The sequence below is a fragment of the Podarcis vaucheri genome, assembly GCF_965113315.1.
Source record: "Podarcis vaucheri genome assembly, chromosome: 3".
NCBI lineage: Eukaryota > Metazoa > Chordata > Lepidosauria > Squamata > Lacertidae > Podarcis > Podarcis vaucheri.
The window spans coordinates 109,474,913-109,496,059 of NC_138761.1; the positions used below are offsets into that span (position 1 = coordinate 109,474,913).

The 21,147-nt window shown below is 41.6% G+C and overlaps 1 protein-coding gene across 7 annotated transcripts in view; it reads right to left on the reverse strand.

Moving 5' to 3' along the window:
• The window catches only part of MACROD2 (mono-ADP ribosylhydrolase 2), a 1,043,571-nt gene that overhangs the window by 123,403 nt on the left and 899,021 nt on the right, over positions 1-21,147 (reverse strand). For 5 of the 7 annotated variants that reach the window (XM_082215586.1, XM_082215585.1, XM_082215583.1 and 2 more), the window contains exons 10-11: positions 11,992-12,045; positions 909-992 (exon numbers count right to left, since the gene is read on the reverse strand). In XM_082215586.1, coding sequence (XP_082071712.1) covers positions 909-992; positions 11,992-12,045 — 138 coding nt within the window. The remainder of the gene's footprint in view (positions 1-908; positions 993-11,991; positions 12,046-21,147) is intronic. The other 2 variants (XM_082215587.1, XM_082215584.1) reach the window with 1 other exon arrangement.

The window sequence follows — 21,147 nt, forward strand, 5'->3', positions numbered from 1 at the left end:
TCGCAGAAACTATGGCCTACTGGGACTCTGCAAACATGTCCCCTCTGGTCCTTCCTGCTCCCAAACTGTCCTGGGTTAAGCTAAAGTTTGGCTTAGTGTGTCATCCAGACCCAGGATTGTGGTTAAGCTCTGTCTTCCTCAAGCATGAGCTGTAGCCAAGGTTCGTTCTCATAGCTCAGTCTCTTGTAGACTACACCAGCTCTGATCCATGCATGGAGCTCCCATGTGAGCAGGGAGCTTCCTGTTCACCTCAGTGGGTATCAGCTGCATAGGTACATCCACACTGGACATGCTGAGCCGAAATAAATGTGAAATTTTGGGTTGCATTGGGAGCTCTGTGTATGCAGCCAAGGTCCAGCTAATGTTTGGATCAGGCTGTAAATCTGAAATCCAGTATATGAAAGTCAATGGAATGTTCAACAGAAAATTGCTATTGCGATTTAACAATATGACTTTTTGTGCCCTGTTCCAACTCTTATTTAAGACCAATCATAGTAGCGTGACAAGACGGAATTACTCTGTTTTGGAATTATGCTAACTGCTTGGTTTCCTGGTCACACATTTTTTGAAAACTACACATCTTATCTTTCCAACGCCCGTAAATACTAAATAGCATTGTGGTATTAAAACAATTGTTATCTCTCTCCTGCCAGAAAGGATATCATTGTCACACAAAAATTTGGGTCAAAATTACACATGGGAAAAGATAAAAGAATAGTTGCTTAGTTCAGTTAACCCAGGGCCAAACTGCACTAGGGGAGGATAAAGAAATCACACAGTAAATATAGACACTAGTAATATTTTAAAACAAATAGACTGCAAATTCTATAATTTGAAAATTAAAGGGAACCTATCTTTGTGTAATGAAAAACTGATAAATGACTCCGAGGAGACTTAATCCCACCTACCCTCATTATTGTCCTCCAGGTCCTCAGATTGCTTTGCTTTGCATTTCACGGGTGAAGGAGACTGGCCTTGCTGCTCCACTCCCTCTGCAAGAACAAAGAATTCATAAATAGAGGGGATTTTTGAGTTAGCATTTTAAAAAATTAAATATGAACGTGCAAGATATTGGAAGAATAAACAGATATTATCTCTGTGCTGCTTTCAGAAGGAAAGAGTGGTGCTTTTAAGCATTGTGAAGATGCCTTTCTGCCTCACATGCCATCATCATGGCTCTGAGGGACTTTAGACTGGAATCGAAACACCTTATTTCAAAAGCCACAAGCCCTCGGGTTACATACGCTTCAGGTTACATACGCTTCAGGTTACAGACTCCGCTAACCCAGAAATAGTACCTCGGGTTAAGAACTTTGCTTCAGGATGAGAACAGAAATCGTACTCTGGTGGCATGGCAGCAGCGGGAGGCCCCATTAGCTAAAGTAGTGCTTCAGGTTAAGAACAGTTTCAGGTTAAGAACAGACCTCCGGAACGAATTAAGTACTTAACCTGAGGTACCATTGTAATATCACTTGAATGCACAAAGTTTCAAAACCCCTGGAGTTTTACAGACAAGGAACGGTGACCTCAGCTTGTGAGCTTAGACAGCAATCACATGCACACTCACATGGGAGTAAGCCCCATTGAAAACAATGGGACTTATTTCTGAGTAGACACATTTAGGACTGCACTATTAGTTGAGGAATGGAGGTAGAAGTATTGGCATCAACAGTGAAGCGGCTCAGTAGGAAACTAGCATCCAACCATACCCATTCTTAAGAAAATAATGCTAATGAGTAAAGAAAACCTGAATTCATTTAACTAGCTGAATATCAGACACTAATAATCTTTGGCAGTTTCAAAGTCCCCTTTAAATAAGTTAAATCAGTAAGAATTATGTGTAAGCTGCACTGGGAGTTGGAGTCAACGTTCCTAAGTCTCAAGTATACTGATCTTAGTATAGTAAGTGTTTTATTCTTGGGTCAACAGACTCCAGAGGTGGGAGCAGGCAAAGGAGCCTAGTGTCCCTCCTAAGACTGACCAAGGGGCACTGAGTTTGTTCTATAATTTTGATTTGATCAATTACCACTTATTGGGCTTTCTTTATTTTTTCAAATCCAAGTGTATATATAATTGCAATAAACTAATATCACAATATTGAATTAATTTCAACACATTCAATAGGAGTCCTCCACTTAAAAGCTTTCTGGTGACTCTCTTTGCAAGCCACCCAAGATATACAGTGGTACCTCGGGTTACAGATGCTTCAGGTTACAGACTCTGCTAACCCAGAAATAGTATCTTGGGTTAAGAACTGTGCTTCAGGATGAGAACAGAAATCACGTGGCAGTGGCGTGGCAGCAGCAGGAGGCCCCATTAGCTAAAGTGGTGCTTCAGGTTAAGAACAGTTTCAAGTTAAGAACGGACCTTTGGAATGAATTAAGTTCTTAACCTGAGGTAAAGGTAAAGGTAAAGGGACCCCTGACCGTTAGGTCTAGTCGTGACCGACTCTGGGGTTGCGGCGCTCATCTCGCTTTATTGGCCGAGGGAGCCGGCGTACAGCTTCTGGGTCATGTGGCCAGCAGGACTAAGCCGCTTCTGGCGAACCAGAGCAGTACACTGAAACACCGTTTACCTTCCCGCTGGAGCGGTACCTATTTATTTACTTGCACTTTGATGTGCTTACGAACGGCTAGGTTGGCAGGACCAGGGACCAAGCAACGGGAGCTCACCCCTTTGCGGGGATTCGAACCGCTGACCTTCTGATCAGCAAGTCCTAGCCTCTGTGGTTTAACCCACAGCGCCCGAGGTACCACTGTATATTTTATATGGGTAGCTATCTGCATTTAAAACAACAACTGCAGCAACCGCCATATTCTAATGTATAATTAAAATACGCGTAACAACAGAAATGTTAAAAAAAAAATTGCTAGCATATATCGCAGGAATAAATTCAGGCCAGATGTACGGTGATCTTTAGATGCAGTCATGCATTTGTAGATGGAACTGCTATTCTGCCAGGCTTTAGCAGAAGGGGAGATGCAAAGCAGCGCTTCTCTGTTGGCTTTGCTTAGAGAACAGCTCCACCAGGCTCCTTCCCCCCCTGCACTATTTCCACTCCAGCTGGTCGTTATAAGGACTACAGTATTGTGCAATCTTAAGAACTGATGCTCAAGGTTCCTTTATTTCCTCCCACTCCTTTTCCCTTTTGTGTTGGGTCTTTCGGATTGTAAGCCAGCGGGCCAGGGGTTGTATTGTTTTTATTGATCTTATGTAAGCCATTCTGCGAGCCTTTTCTGTTAAAGAGCAAGGGGGGATGCTTTAAATAAAGAAACAAACAGTGTTCGTAACCTAAATGAATTTATATATGGTTTCTTTCTCCCTTCCTTTTTTTAAAGTAGACCAATAGGTTTTAAGAAAGCCACGAAACTCGAAAGATAAGATTGCTCTAATGCACTATTAAATCACACATTTTAGAGCTGGAAAAGATTTGCTACATCCACAAACCTTTTCTTGCGCCAATGCAGCATGAAAATACACAGACAGAAGACATATCTGATACCGTACAACTAAGGTCCATAGAAAGCTTTAACTACATCTGCCCCTTTGATTCAAGCCAGACCAGCAACATGCTGCATGAAATATGATCGCATTGGAGAGCTTTTAACTGAACATCACAATATGCTAGCAGCTGCGAGAAAAGAAAGGACACTTGTTTGGGGGGAGGGGAGTAAAGTAAATATTAAGAGGTGAAATTCTGATCCATTTAAATCTATGAGAGATTTATCATTGATTTCAACAGGAGTTGGACTCTGCTGAAGGTTAAAATATACTGTCTCGGCGCGCGCGCACACACACAGATATAAGCTTTTTTGTGCATAATTTTGTATCTGAAATAAGAAAGCCAATGTGCAAGCATTAAGTGTGATTTTTGCGAATACTGTTATTAATTTTCCCTTGCCTCTAACTAATTCCTAATGAGTCTTCGTACTCAAAAGAGCATTAGTGGCGGCTCTATATATATAAAAAAGGATTATATTATGGGCATAAACACTCTGCTGTTCATTTGGGAGGGGGGAAAAGCCTCACACTGACCCACAGGAGCAAAGTTTGCAAAGGTAATAAGATATGCACCTTCCTGGGTGGCAGAGAAATGTAAAACAGAGAATGCATTTATCTCAGCATGCTATGCATTTGGTCATCTGTTATTTTTTCATTAGAGCCCTTTTGTAGCCGTTTCGAAGACCTGATGGAAATGCAGTGATATTTCCCCTCCCCCAGTGGCTTCAGATGAGGCTGATTTCAGGCCCTTATGTGCAGATCTGCAGTTCCTTATTATCACACGTGCCTCTGAATTAGGATGAAATGAGTTTGAAAGGCACTTGTCAGGAAAAAAAATAGGTTACAAATGTATAATTATGGAGCACTTAATTTTTTTTGGGGGGGGGAGATGATATTAGAGAAAGTTGAGTATGTATAGCATGCATGCAGTGGCAATAATTCATAAGGATGGTCTACAACTAAGAGTTCCATCTGCTAGAGTCATGACCTACAGATGAAATGAACTGGAAGTCCATTAATGATAGGAAATGGCTAATTGCAGTCGCAACCTCAAATATCTATTACTCACTATGAATCCTTTCAAATATGGAAAGAAAAGATACTCTTCAAATGAAAGACTGGATTGGTTCAAATAATAACTCAGCTGGGCTGAATATGTGAATGTCTATGAGACTTTTGCAAATGTATCCTTGCTAGTTTAATGATATTAAGCCTAGGCACTAATTGGGACAGTGTGGAATGAACGCTCTTCTGTTATAGGGCATATGAAGATCATGTTAACTGTAGCAATGCAGTGATTAACAGTGTATCAAATGGTGACTGCCCCAGAGAATTAATTTCCAGTATTGCTTTCAGGACCACTTGCCATTTGCCGGAGATGCACTAATTGCACCTATCTTACTGAATTTTATTGTATTTTTGTTGTTGTTTTGTAGTTTTTATTGAGTGAGCCACCCAGAGAAAAAAATTGTGATACATGGCAGCCTGAAAATAATGTGTACACACACATACACACACACACACACACGCCTGAACAAATGCAAGGTAATGTATTTCAGAGCAATAGCCTATTTCAGAAAGGGCATGTTGTGGGTCTGCAATGAAGTCCACGCAACTGCCAAAGCTTCATAATGAGGAGTAAGGAAAGGGAATGTAGAAGGAATACTGAAAAGAAAAGATAAGATTTGCACATCGGCTGTGATTTTAAAAGGCTGAACCAGAATTGGATTTTAAGAGAGCATCTGGGTGCAAAAATATTTAAAAGTCATTTCAACCCCGTTCATCCAAATGCCTTTCAAAAGCATTTCCTCCGCTATGGAAACTTCCCAATTGCTGGTTTTTCGTTTTGCTTTGTTTTGGGCCATCCTATCCTAAAGCGGGGTGCTTGCTAAAAAGAAAAGGGAGGCTACTCAAACTAGATAATAAAGTCTCTAGAGAGGCTAGTTGTGCATCAGCACTGCAGTGCTTCTTCCAAATGCCCCAGAGAGGAGATGGGAAGACCGACAGCAACAGTGGGCCACTTCTTGGTACCACCACCAGGAGGTGCCAGAACTCAAAACATGGCTATTCCTTTCTTCCCGTTTTGGTGCCCAGGTGCTCATTTAACCCCCTTCCTAAGTTCACATTGAAAAAAGATCACTCCCTCTCTGTCCAACAGGTGCACTTTGTCTGGTCTCTACAGCTCCAGCTTAGAGAGCCTGATGGCTCTGTGAGTGATGACATGCCTGCGGCGAGCCCCGACTCATGTCTAACAGAAGGAGAGCAGATGCAGAGACAAACATTCCAGTCTAATGGGCTAATTTTGCATGGACTTGTAGCACAGTCTAATTGGAATTAGCGTCCTTTCAAAGGTTGAAGAGAAGAGGAAACCGGAGTTGTCTTTTTTTTCTGTTTGCAAATTGAAATGGTTAAATCATTTTCTTTTGAATTAGGCAAGTGGAACTGCAAGCTTATTTTGAAGTAGCCTCACTTACTATTTTAACATGCCATTCAATTTATAAACCCCATCCATTTGGGTTCTGAGCGTGCAGACATGTTTATGGAATGCCACGGCTGAAATGAATTTCCCCCCTGAATTTTCAGAAGAACTGTACAAGTGCGGAGACAAATGTCTAAGTTGCTTCATGTGTCATGCATGCATGTATTTCTGTGTGGAATTTGAAAACACACTATACTACTCATCACATTAAAAGAATATACAGTGGTACCTTGGGTTATATACGCTTCAGGTTACATATGCTTCAGGTTACAGACTCTGCTAACCCAGAAATAGTACCTTGGGTTAAGAACTTTGCTTCAGGATGAGAACAGAAATCGTGCTCCGGCAGCGCGGTGGCAGCAGGAGGCCCCATTAGCTAAAGTGGTGCTTCAGGTTAAGAACAGTTTCAGGTTAAGTACGGACCTCCGGAATGAATTAAGTACTTAACCCTGTTTAGGTAAGTTTTTAATATTTAATGCTGTATTGTTTTTAACACTTTATTGGAAGCCGCCCAGAGTGGCTGGGGAAACTCAGCCAGATGGGTGGGGTATAAATAATAAATTATTATTATTACTATATAACCTGAGGTATCACTGTATATCTGAATATATCTCTAATTAGAAATAAAAAGCTGTTGGGAGCCATAACCCGTTAGCTATGTTATTTGCAATGATTGTGTCAGCAATATGTGAGGGAGGGTGAGAATGCCCTGAATGGCATCCTCAGATCTGTGAGGGTATTTCACAAGCATATCCTTACAACTACAAGGCAAGGTGCCCTGCAGCTAAATGGAGCAGCACAAAGGAAAGGTGCAAGAGGAACGCCACAGGGTGACCACAGCAACAACACACCCCTAGAAGTCCTTTGCACTCAACTTAAAACAAAGAACAGCCAGTGGACCCACTTAAGTTTCTCTTCTCGTTCTACAGGTAAGGCTAGTGCAGGAAAGTCTTTGCTAAGTCAACAGAGTGGACTGGGTTGTAGCAGTCAGTGAGATAGACCCTTAAGGTACCAACCATTCATGGAAACATTTTCATAACCACCTTTCCAAACCACTGGACGGCATACAAGGCAAACAGAAAAGGAAAGAAAAACATGACACAAAACATGCAAAATAAATAAACAGTGCTGATAAACTAAAGCCTGAACAGAAAGCAAAGAGAAGTGTTTTATTGATTATAGTTTAGAAATTATTTATTGTAACTATTGAGTGGATTTCTGTTTAACTTTCATATGTTGATATTATTTTATACTACTCTAATAATTGTTGAATGTTACTTTTTGATGTAGTTTGCTTATTTAAAAGTTTTGTTTTATTATCACATTTTTGTATTGCATTAGATTGTTATAAGATGTACATTAGTTTCTTATGCTCACTGATGCAAAGGCCTTCTCTCTGTCGACAATTGTGATGCCTATGACTGTGATGCCTACAATTGGGTAGGCATTTGACAGCAGGGTCCCAAGTTGAAAACTGAAGCTCTAAGAAGATGTGGCCCATATCATTTGAGGAAGCAGCAGATTTATAACAGCAAAAAACTGGGAGAGCTTTCTGGAGTCCTTCTGACCAAGCCCGTTCCTCCTTTTTGTAACTTGTTGTTCAGCTCCTGTCATCCTTTGCTCTCTCAGGCACATGTGTATCTGAAGAAGTGTGCATGCACACGAAAGCTCATACCAAGAACTAACTTGTTGGTGTTTAAGGTGCTACTGGAAGGATTTTTTTTATTTTGACTATGGCAGACCAACACGGCTACCTATCTGTATCAGGCACATTAGTTCAACATTATGTTCCCTGCAGGCTATCAAAGCCTCACCAGGGCTCTATGACCCAGAAGATCCTCCTAAGTGTGTGTGTGTGTGTGTGTGTGTGTGTGTGTGTGTGTAATACAGAACATACGGTCGGTCTATGCAGCTACATCAGTCTGTGTGGCCTATTTAAATGCAGTCAAATGATTCATGCTTTGCCTGATAGGTACATGAAGGCTCACAGTAAATTACTATATACAGTGGTACCTCGAGTTACAGACGCTTCAGGTTACAGACTCCGCTAACCCAGAAATAGTACCTCGGGTTAAGAACTTTGCTTCAGGATGAGAACAGAAATCGCGCAGCGGCGGCAGGGCAGCGGCAGGAGGCCCCATTAGTGGTGCTTCAGGTTAAGAACAGTTTCAGGTTAAGAACCGACCTCCGGAACGAATTAAGTACTTAACCTGAGGCACCACTGTATCCTCCTCCCTACCTGGGCACACTCTCTTTCTGCTCTTCTCCTCCATGCCTGCAACATGACAACATCTACATATCTCAGCTCCAAGTTCAGACTCCATTTCTAAGTATATCTTTGTAGCTGAATTACCATTTTAAGCCTGCCTATTACTCTCCAAGCAGTATACTGAATGAGTAATTTTTCTTTTTCTTTTCCCTTTTACAAGATTGTTTTCGGTGTGATTGATATTTTAAAGGGGAGAAATACCAGGAGAATCCAGTCTGCTTTAAACCATCCAGGATTACTTAAACTAAAAGGCTAACACTAGCCTATCTAAGCTTCCCTTTTAAGATGCAAAGGGATGGCAGTCTGCTGAACTCACAGACGTGAGGAAGGAAGGATAATATCTAATACAGTGGTGCCTCGCAAGACGAAAAGAATCCGTTCTGTGATTCTCTTCGTCTAGCGGTTTTTTCGTCTTGCGAAGCAAGCCCATTGACGGATTAGCGGCTTTTAGAGGCTTTTAGCGGCTTATCTGCTGATTGGATCAGCTGATAAGCGGCTTAGCGGCTTAGAAAAAGGGGGGGAGGAAAAAAAAACAGAAACTCGCAAGACATTGTCGTCTTGCGAAGCAAGCCCATAGGAAATTCGTTTTGCGAAGCACCTCCAAAACGGAAAACTCTTTCGTCTAGCGAGTTTTCCGTCTTGCGAGGCATTCGTCTTGCGGGGCACCACTGTAAATATATCATCTCCTAGCATCCAATCACATCCCAACACTGGGATAAAACCAAAATGAGATGTCATGTAGAATTTACAATAAGACCCAGTAGCAGTTGGTGGTTTGAGGGAGTGAGGTGAAGATGCCTTTCCATTACCAGTGTCATTGCAAGTTACCCTGGGAGCTGCTGCAGGGGGGCCAGGAAGGTCATAGCCACGCAGATACAATGATGGAGTGCTTGATTGGCTCCACCAGGGCATCAACACAGCCCAGCCTCACCGCTGCTCTGCTCCATCTCTGTGCCTTCAAGGTAAGCTGCAGGTGAGCCCCACCACACTGGCTGCAACGGATAAGGGGTTAATGCTCATTAGATTCCTAGCATTAGCGGCATACTCTCCTAAAAATTCCGATGCAGTGCTTGCCACTCGCTCAACAGCATTGTGAAATTCTTTTAGGAGCTTGTAAAAATGGGAAGGTTATAGCAGGATGCGTAACTTTTACCCATGTCATCTGTGGATATTATCCACAGGTTAGCTTTTCTAAGGATTAGGCTTTGAACAAGATTTTTATGCTCATCTTGGTATCTGCTCTCGAAAAGTCAACTCATATTGATGGAATTTACCCCCCGTTTTTGCACACACAATGTTGCATTAACTATTCATTGTGTTCATAGATTCAGGCTATGATTTTCGTGTATTCCTTCCACGTTCAGGAGCAAGGGGGGAATCCCCAGTGTAACCAGCTATGCTGAAGTAAGAGAAAATCCATACCCTATAAAACCTAACCATGAAAGCAAATCACACCATCTGCAAATACTGGAGAAATCTGCTAGCATCACCACATGTTCTGATTATGCCTAAAATATAGGCATGCGTGTGAGGGAGTGTATATCCTGCATTCTCATTCATTTCAATCTCTTTCTCATTAGGCCTCAGCTGTCAACCTCATTTTTGGGGAAGGAAGAACACAATTAAAACTATGAGCCACCATTTAAAAATAATTCTTATGATCATCTTGGCTGCGAGTCCTGGAAGACCTGCTGCCAGCCTTGAAGGCCTTTATCCACCTGGACTGGGAGATGGGGCTCTGACAGAGGCTGAAACTGCTGAACAGACTCTTGGGTTGGGACATTGGTTAGCAGGGGTTTCTGAGGGGGGGTTTCTGTTTTATTTTTTAATCTTTATTTTAGATCTTAATTTGATTTATGTGGAAATTATTTAATTTGGTTGTGAAATTTTTGATGTTTTATTTATTGCTTATGAATTGACTGCTTTTGTTATGTTGGTAATTATGAATTTATTATTGGTTTTAACTATGGAAACATGGCATACAAATAAAATTATGTGTATGCTTGTATGTGCGCATAAGTTGAACAATACATTCAATACAAAAATAGATGGTGCATTTCTTATGTTGCATACTTACTTGGGATATTATACTTTTGAATTTAGTGGAGTTTATCCCCAAGTAGATATGTATAGGATGATGCCGTTAGATGTGGAAACATGAGTAGATACTGCCATTTCATCATAGTTCAAGGTTTGGGGCTCCTATAAAATGGGGCTGACTTGCTTTTAGGTATCATTGTGGACCAAACTAGACAAAAGCATTAAAGATGCCTCTGACTGATGGCAATTGGGGATTTCTCCCCAAAGCAAATACTAGCTTCAGAGGAGGGATTTTCTTCAAGACTCCAGGAGTCAGCAGGGAAGGATTAAAAAAAACAAAAAACCCTCTCCATGCTGGCTCTGATATTATTAGTTAACAGCCTCCAGGTGGAGGTGGGGTTATTTGTGTGTGTGTTTTTTTATATAAAAAAAGAAACCAAAACAAAGCAACCCATCTCACCCTGCATTTTAGATGCAAATATACATTTAACCTCATGGGCAGTTTGCCCTTCAAGTCATTAGTTATTGCAATGAACAAGTTGGGCCTGGTAGCATGTGCACCTTTGAAAACAGTTCTTTCTGTTATGTACTTTTATTGTCACATTTAGGTTGTGAATCTGCTAGCACCGAGTTTGCACAATTTCTGTTGACTTTTGTGAAGAGTTAGTTCGGTGAAATTCTACAATACTTGACCCTAATATGCACATTTTAATTCCACAGTTCAAGTTCACAATTTGAGGAAAATATAATAATGGGGGTAAGGACCATTTGCACTCCTCTTCAAGCAGCAAAATGATTATCCACACACTCCACAATCTGGCTGCAGAGTCTCTCGCCTTCCTTTTCCCCAGGGAGAGTCTGGCCAGAGTGTTTGAAGGGTGGCTAGAAGTTTGAACCCTTCGGTCAGACATGTCCATTTCTATGCAGAAAGAATTATTTTTATATTGAGGCGCAGTCCATCATGTGACCACCACTCCACCATAGCAGCGGTATGAAGTTGTGTATCCCAGACAGTTTTGCCACTGTGAAATAGGTCCTTTTTTTAAGGAAACTCCCTGGGAAAACAGACATTCTGAAACAGTCTACAGATGGCTCATAAGGTTAAAATCATTTTAGACATCTAATATATTAGGTGTATCATGGTTCATCAAATTCCTATTAATCCACTACAAGTTGTCTGCTTAAAATACCTCAGTATTCAGAAAAATGTCTCAGCCTAGAAGCAGCCTGATGATGATAATAAGTCTGTCTAAACTTCAGGAGGAGGAAAAATAGAAAAGTCCTTTCTAGTCAGCCATGGTTTAGAAAGTCCAGTGCTTTTCTTATTATGGACAATATTTTCTGTCAGATGGAAGAAAGTCAGGATAATACTTTCTAACGCCTTTCTAGAATGTTGGCAGCCCTTTTAATGTACAGTATATGCGGACCATATACTACACCCTTTAAATATAGATCCATTTATACCCATTACACTCAAAATAAAAATGTTAGCCTTCCTATTCCTGTTCAATTTCATCCACTCCTTTTAATTTATTTTACTTTTATACACCATATTTGCTGTAGTAATACATCTACTAATTAGTAACATGAGTTTCTGTATACTGCTTAAGTACAGTAAGAGGTGACAATCCTGTTTTCAATTTACATATGTTTAGCAGTCTTAAATATGAAAACATTTTTTGGCACAGGGTATGTTACTTACTGTTTCCTTTTGCAGAATGCACTGCCTTATTTGTTCTTATTGCTTTACAACAATCTGTTAAAATAAATGGTACAAAAGGGTAGCTAGCTAGATCGACCTAACTATTGAGATCCTGTGGCCCAAACCTGCATAATTATCAAGTCTGCAATCCAACCTTAAGGCACTTCTTTACCTCATATATGTTAATAAATGTGGAACATTCTCAAAATACCATTTACATGGAAGATAAGAACGGCTTGTTTCAGATGTAACATCAAACCATGGTTTGGATGGTTTGGAGTTATATAAACAAACTTTGGGTTCCCAGAAACCTAATGTTTGCCAAAATATCTGAAGTGGACAAACTATGATTTGCACAAACCAAAAGTGGAATTAAAAACACATTTTGATTGTGATTTTTAGTTCAGTTTGCAGGCAAGCTATGGTTCACGCAAACCAAAACCCAGTTGTTGTTGTTGTTGTTGTTGTTTAGTCGTTTAGTCCTGTCCGAGTCTTCGTGACCCCATGGACCAGAGAACGCCAGGCATTTCTGTCTTCCAATGCCTCCAGCAGTTTGGTCAAACTCATGCTGGTAGCTTCGAGAACATTGTCCAACCATCTCGTCCTCTGTCGTCCCCTTCTCCTTGTGCCCTCCATCTTTCCCAACATCAGGGTCTTTTCCAGGAAGTCTTCTCTTCTCATGAGGTCTTCCAAAGTCTTGGAGCCTCAGCTTCAAGATCTGTCCTTCCAGTGAGCACTCAGGACTGATTTCCTTCAGAATGGATAGGTCTGATCTTCTTGCAGTACATGGGACTCTCAAGAGTCTCCTCCAGCACCATAATTCAAAAGCATCAATTCTTCGGCAATCAGCCTTCTTTATGGTCCAGCTCTCACTTCCATACATCACTACTGGAAAACCCAGTTTGGGTATGGCCAATTTTTACTTACCACAATAAAGGAAGTCAGTGAGGGCACATGAGATATGGAGAAGAGACACCTAAGCTCAGGGCTCATCCAAGCCATAGTTTGGTGTAACTTCCAGCCTGAGCCACTATATCAATGTCAGGCTTGCAAAGACAGCAAAAACGTGTTAAGGGGGAATCAGATATACTTGGTGCTTTAGTCCATTCTGGTTTCAAACAATTCATAAGATTTAGAGGATCCACATTAATCTGTGATGTCAACATACTTCATACCCCATTGTGAATGTGTGTGAAGAAAGGATGGCAGAGCTTGTCAAGGCAGGTATGTGGAAAGCTACTGCCTGGACATTTCCGTGATCTTCATGTGGGCACATGAAATGGCACAACCCATGTGGGCACAACCCTCAGTGTTTTAATAGTACAACCCTTGCCCCCATTGGACGTTAAGTCCGGCAATCAGTCTTCTCTCACCCGGGCTGGCTTACTGCTTCTAGCTGAGTTATGCAGAACCCACATCCCATAAGCATTCTGAGATGTCCTCTCAGAGGGCAGCGTCTGCTTAACCAAATAAATTACTTGAACAGAAGCAACATGACAAATGCACAAGATTCTGCTCTAAGGAGGGGTCCTTGTGTTTATATATCCCCTACATCCTTAGAGAAGAGCAGCTGCTCCTTGCACTGCTGAATCTCATCTTTCATTTACTTTTCCAACACTTGTTTTGTCTTTCTCCAGTTTCCTTTTCATCTCTCTCTCTCCTCCTCCTCCTCCTTCAGTCACAGTTCTCTTGTTTCCACTCATTTAATTCCCATCAGTTCCCAGATGTCTCTTCTCTCGGTTCCCACCTTAGCCTGCTATCCCAATTGCTCCCCTTTCACATGTGTATATCAAACGAGTGCTCAGATGTGTTTGTGTGCAAACACTTAAAGAATGAGAAAGTATGTTCCACAACACGTTCTACTTAGCTTAGGGCAGATAAACTACATTAATAGAGAGGCAAAGGAAAAAAACATCATGAGGCAAGGTAAGATGCCATTGTTACAAAAAAAAAAAAAGACTTGACAAACATGTTGGCATTTACAGTTCTTTACATGTCCTGCTGAGCTATTTTACTGTTCAAAATAGTGTCTCGACCAAGAAAGTTATTTAACCTAACACACTAGTGGGATTATGTAAAATTTATGTGCCACTCAAGTAACTGAAACCTGTGCTAAAATTGAATTAAACACTGGGAATTTCTTAATAGCAGATAACTAATAAAACTTGCAACCTAAATTACAACTTGATTCAAGCTACAGCTAAATATGACATCAGGCTAGCAAATCAGAGTGGTAAAAAACTAACTGGTAAAAACAGAAGGATATCCATGTTAAAAAGGGTGTCAAGAAGCCCTTATGTCTTTCATTCTAGATCTCCTTGCTCCATATTTATCCCTTGTATATCGGCTGCGAAGTTTCGCATAATTATAACCTGTCCCTGTGGAATTCTGCACCTATTTGATAATGGTAAAAGTTTGAGGCTTAAACAGTATTGGTCCCGTTTACAACTTCTGCTTGGCAAGAGAGAGCTATCGCTATTCATCAATCACTTCCACATTTTGTCAGAGAAAAACCAGCTTTATCCTCTCAATTTTGATTAGAACTGGCCACTGCAGTCACACATAACTACAGATGGGTGGAAATGAAATATTGAAGTGCTTATTGCGTATCTCGGCTGGGTTTTCCCTCTTGTCGGCCAAAATTCTGGTGTGCTGGTGTTAAGCCACAGTCTGCATGCTGCCTCGCAGGCACAAACCCGAAGTTGGTGCTCTGTACCATTCAGTTGACGCATGTGGCAGAATGTTCAGGTGATCGTTTTGAAAGCAGAATGCCAAAGAAGAAAAAGAAGCAGCCAACTACATGCCCAGCAGCCAGTTATTAGAAGAGTCATAGTGTCCCAAGGCAGTTTGTGTGTCACTTTTTCTCACTGGGCTAGATCCAGACTAAGTTAGGTACAATACGTCTCATACTATCCTGCTCTTAAGGTTTTCTTGGATGGATTTGATCTTGGTAATTTCAACTGTTTTTTAAATGCATTGTATGAACACTTTTGTAAGTCACTTTGAGTTTGTTTTATAATGACAAGGGAGCATAAGTGTGAATAGAAAGCTGTGGCTCAAGTCTTATTGGTTTCAACTGGTAAATGAGGCAGAAATCTTGTATCCTCTTACTTTGGCATGTACCCCATTGTTCTCAATGGGACTCAAGTCTGAGTAGACATGTATAGGATTGCACTGCCAGTGAAACTAATTTAGTCTGGATCCAAACTACAGTGGTGCCTCGCAAGACGAAAAGAATCCGTTCTGTGATTCTCTTCATCTAGCGGTTTTTTCGTCTTGCGAAGCAAGCCCATTGAAGGATTAGCGGATTAGCGCTATTAGCGGCTTTTAGCGGTTCATCTGCTGATCGGATCAGCTGATAAGTGGCTTAGTGGCTTAGAAAAAGGGGGGAGGGGAAAAAACCAGCAGGAACTCGCAAGACATTGTCGTCTTGCGAAGCAAGCCCATAGGAAATTCGTTTTGCGAAGCACCTCCAAAACGGAAAACTCTTTTGTCTAGCGAGTTTTCCGTCTTGCGAGGCATTCGTCTTGCGGGGCACCACTGTATTGTTTCCTCCAATAGACAATAAGCAAATAGCCACATGCTCAAGGTCAAAGTTCAAACCCACTGGAGCTCAAATCAATAAGTAAACCAGTGGGATTTCAACTTGTATCAGCTCCATCCAGCAGGGATGATGGAGTTGTAGGCCTGCAACACCTAGCCATGCCAACTCTGAACCATCTTTGGCACTTGGATTGGCACCCTCTGAACTGCCAAACAGAGGATCCCTGTGGTACATTTGCCAGTACATAATGGCATGTTGTGTGCCAAAGGGACAGCCCATTGAAAGCGTGGGTGCCTTGCGCTGGACACAGACAGGAGCCATTTGCCTTGAATTTCAAAGCACAAATTTAATGGCGTCATCCCCATCTGCTCCCTAGGTGTTGCTGGACTAGAGCTCTCATCAGCTCCACCCAGCCCAGCCCAGTAGTGATAATGGACACCAAAAACATCTAGGCAGTGCCAGGTTGTGGAAGGCTGAGTTAACGCTTGGAGGGAGCCTCTTTTGTCAGTGCTCAGACCTCAGTGAGGTAAATATTTGGGGCAGATCACTAATAGACAGTGAAGAAAGGAACACAATTGCCGTTCCTTGACTTCACATACCCTGTCTTCCGTAACCTTTCTAATACGAATGCAGGTCCAGTTTAATCCAACTTCCTGTGACAGTTTATATTAAAAAGCAATGTTTCTTTTGTGCACTGTAGTCCCGAACCTCAGCATCTGTGCAATTACTCTCCCTAGTTGCTTAGTAACAGCATCCTTACACTTTAGTCTCATTACATGCGAAGTCCGTTTCTGCAGCATTTGAAGCTATTCCAAACAGAAATCCCTAGCAGTCAATTCCTAAGAAGTTCAACACCTTTTTTTTGTCTTATGTCATGGTTGAGATGGCACCCTTTTACATGGGGCATTGCTCCTTTCGCAACAGAATGCACATGGAGTGATAAGTCTCGTCTTCTCACACTCAGTATAAATGAAGCTTCTATTCCATATGCATCCAAACTAAGGCAAAATTGTTCCAGTCTGCTCAGATCACAGCCTCCATTCAAAGATTCTACCGTAAGAATAAATATGCAGTTACTTGTGTTTCTTTCCCCATAAATATTCAAGTGGCAGCAGAAGAACCAGTGATACGGAGGCACAAAGGCCTTGCATTTTTGAGAAAAACAACGGAATCACCCCAGCGATGCCATACAAAGTTCTGATAGCATTCCAGTCACCTTAGTATACATCTGAGGACCCACTTTTAATTTTTTGCCATATATTTGTATGGTGGCAGTACTGTTGCTGTGTCCCAATAATAGGAAGAAGAAGAAGAAGAAGAGTTTGGATTTGATATCCCGCCTTTCACTCCCCTTCAGGAGTCTCAAAGCGGCTAACATTCTCCTTTCCCTTCCTCCCCCACAACAAACACTCTGTGAGGTGAGTGGGGCTGAGAGACTTCACAGAAGTGTGACTGGCCCAAGGTCACCCAGCAGCTGCATGTGGAGGAGCGGAGACACGAACCCGGTTTCCCAGATTACGTGACTACCGCTCTTAACCACTACACCACACTGGCTCTCTCTCTCTAATAGGCCCCAATCCATGAGCTGAAGTTCAAGGCCTTAAATTATATGATACGAAGAAGCATTGCAACAGCTTGTGATTAACTTGGGACTGCTAACTGAAATGTCTGGTGGTAGAACTGCAATCATTCCCTGCTCTTTCTGAGTTACTACTGAGGAGCTTAAAAGGTGGGAGACAGCAAATGGGTGGGAAATTGGAGGCTGATCTTCAAATTATAGGAGGGGTGAAAGTTAGAGGGAAATCAAATCTCTTCCATACGTCTCTTTAACCCTGTATCACAGAAACAGGGAACTTGTGATCCTCCATGATCTTGGACTCCAACACCCATCAGCTCCAGTCCATAGCTATCAACTTACAGATTTAAAAATAAGGGACCAGCAGCCTTGAAAATAAGGGATCAGCAGCCGAAATAAGGGACCTGCAGCCTCACCTGTTCCAGGCACTCCAGTCTTCCTGTCTTCCTGCAGTCTGGTCAAACTCATGCTGGTAGCTTCGAGAACACTGTCCAACCAACTTTGTAACCAGAGGTTCAACTGAATAGAATCTGAATCACATGCACCACAAGGCCTCTGCAGCCTCAACTTAAGATGGCTCCCTGGCCTGGCTTTGTACTGCAAAGTTTGCAGCAGCACGTGCAACAAAATGGCGTCCAGCATTCAAAAACCCCCTCAGCTTGCATTAACTAGCCACACACACACAGCCTCCCCCTCCCTCCCCCCCCAGCCAAGCAAGACAGTTGGAGCCTCCCTCTTCCCTGGCCAGCAGGGAGGGAGGGAGAGGAGCTGCTTCCTTTGAAATTTAAGGGACATCATTTAAGTGACATTTAAGGGACATCCAACAATAAGGGACAGCAGCGGGACATGGTGCTGGAATAAGGGACTGTCCCTCCAAATAAGGGACGCTTGACAGCTATGCTCCAGTCAGCATAGTCTATGGTCAGAGATGATGGGACTTGCAGTGCAACAACATCTGGAGGGCCACAGTTTCCTCATCATTATTAGCATATTAAAAGAAAAGGGGATGAACAATCTAGTAAAGAAGGCAGGCAGCTTCTTTGAAGACAGCTTCAAAGACAGCAAAGAGTCTTGTGACACCTTAAAAACAAATTTATTATGAGACAAGCTTTCATGTGCAATAAATTCGTTAGTCTGTAATATGCCTTTGTTGTTTTTGCTACAACAGCCTAACAAAGCTAACCCCTTTCAAAATTATTACAGTAGGGCTGTACACACACTATACCTTTAGAGCACATTTGAATCACATTCTTTCCCTCAAAGATTTCTGGGTGGAATTGTAAGTCTTTGAGGGGTAATCTACGGTACCCATAATTCTTTGAGGGGGAAAAGGTACTTCAAATGTGTTTTAAAGGTATGGTGAATACACAGGCTAAGAAAGGTGGTTATTCTACCACTTTCGTGTTCTCTTTTGGTGCTACTAGATGTGAGTTTTTATTCAAATTTAGCCAATTGCAACACACCCGTGCATATATGCCACCAGAAAGGAAATGTCTCATAAACCCTGAGATAATGTCTCATAAGTAGAAACCGCTCTCAGTGCTCTGACACAAACAGATGAACAGGGCAAGAACCTGACTCTCTGCCTAGCAACTATTTCCATTCTTACATACACAGTTATTTTGTGTCACTGATTGATTGGGGGGCAGGGGGACATTTTCAAAAGCTGAGTGAATCTAGCCTTAGAGATTTTTTGTAAATCAGAAATGGGTAATGCGCTTAGGTGACAAAGATCTAAATGTAAATTCAGTGTGTCTCTGAATAAACTATCAAGCATTTATTTCAATAGGAAATTTGTATTTGGTAGTTTATTCACTGTAAAACTGGAGGAAATATGAGAGTGCAGAAGAAAATGAAGAGGAAGAAAGCAGCTATTTGGGGGTGGAGTTAAAGAAGGGCACATAATGTTATGAAGTATTAATTCTATGGCTCTGTACACATTAGCAGTTTCTCCATTCTGCATTTCAAGTCACCATATTTGTTTGTGGGTAGATGTTTTGAGAATTCATCCTGAATTCATCCATGCACTGTGGTTATATGTCTTCCTGTTTATTCTATACTTTTTAGCGCATTTCTCCACCATTTTTCTAACTCTAAATTGTCCTTTTAAAAAACTGCATGTCTTGCGCAAGAACATCTTGATCTACTTTGATTGCAGAAACCCACATTTCTGTTATGTAATTGAATCCTGCAAAATACTGACATTCAGGAGGCGAAGTGACGAATGTTCTTATATAGACAGTTGACTTGCTCACATGATTCATAATACGGTACTGTACTGAAAATCAAACATTTGGAGAGAAATACGAACTCCCTCTTCTCAACTACCTGGACAAACAATTGTGATGTATCCATGTTCTCCTTTCCAAAGGGAATGGAAGGCAGTCAAGACCAGAAGAAGCAAAAGAACGATCCTGCTACAGAAACCAATGAAAACAGGGAGGAATATTTTCACTGATCAGCAATTTATAAAAGGTAAAGGGACCCCTGACCGTTAGGTCCAGTCGTGGCCGACTCTGGGGTTGCGGTGCTCATCTCGCTTTACTGGCCAAGGAAGCCAGCGTACAGCTTCCGGGTCATGTGGCCAGCATGACTAAGCCGCTTCTGGCGAACCAGAGCAGCACACGGAAACGCCGTTTACCTTCCCGCTGGAGCGGTACCTATTTATCTACTTGCACTTTGACGTGCTTTTGAATTGCTAGGTTGGCAGGAGCAGGGACTGAGCAACGGGAGCTCACCCCATCGCGGGGATTCAAACTGCCAACCTTCTGATTGGCAAGTCCTAGGCTCTGTGGTTTAACCCACAGCACCACCTGTGTCCGGTATTAAAATGTTTCAATCAGTGACTGCTAACTACTGCTACTGCCGCCACCAATACCTTTCAGATAGTTTTTAAGAGTCCCTTTGGACAAAAGTCACTGCAATTACTGAAATAGCTGGAAACAATCATTATTATTAAATAATGCTGCTTAGAGACAACTGTTTGCATCCATGAGATTGTGAAAGCTAGCCTGTAGCTTTGATATGTAGATTTCACAGATGACTTTAGTCTCAGGAATCAAGCAAGGCCATTCAACTTACTTTCTTGGCATCTCTCTGGGGAAAAAAAAACCCTTTATGAAATATGCATATGAAATAGGTCCTTTCCCTGATACCTAGTACGGCAGTTGCTGTAAAACACTAGGGTGTGACATTCATTGTGTTTCATTATCACTCGACTTGGCTCTACTACCTGAAATGTCTTTTGGGGTTTATTAATATGTGGGGTTTGAAATAACAAGAAATATCTGTGTCTTATGTATGACAAACCAATTTCTTTCCTGGTTATTCTTTCTTATGTGTTTGGTTGGATTTTAAAAAAATAAAAATAAAAAAGGTTCACATATTAAAACATATTTCTTTAGAACTTAACTTCTCCTTGAATAAAAGTGTGCCATTCCTGTGAACACGGTGAGAGCCCTATCCATTCAAAAACCCAGGCAAGACAGCAATATCATCACTGTTTGAAATGCCCACTTTCCCACTTTATGAACATGTACGATATGAAATAACCCCTCGACAATACAGACGAACATTCAGGAATCCCTTCTGAATGCAATCTGACAGCCAGCACAGTGGCCCCATGCTCTTTGACATGGCACCATGTAACCATATCCATTGTGCAAAACTGCAGGTTCTTCTGGAGATAGGGAATATCTTGACAGCCCAGAATAATTATAAGTGTCTTTATATGCAAATCAGAGCGAAGAAGCTGAACAAAGAGAATCGTTCACAAAAGAGTAAAGAAAAAGGAGGTAAAAAGAGAAGGCAGAATGGAATCATTTAGGAAATGTGTTCATTTTCATCAGGTTTTTTTTATTACTTTTGTAGAAAGGATGTAAATTTAGTGCTGGAGCAAAAACCCAGGAGAAGGGAAGTTTTCAGTACTATCACAAAACAGGCAAATACCCTTATCAATGTCTGCATGCTGTTCTTGTATTGTTAGGGAACCTCCTCTAGGAATATATATTTTCTTGCAAGTCCATTCAAGTCCTTG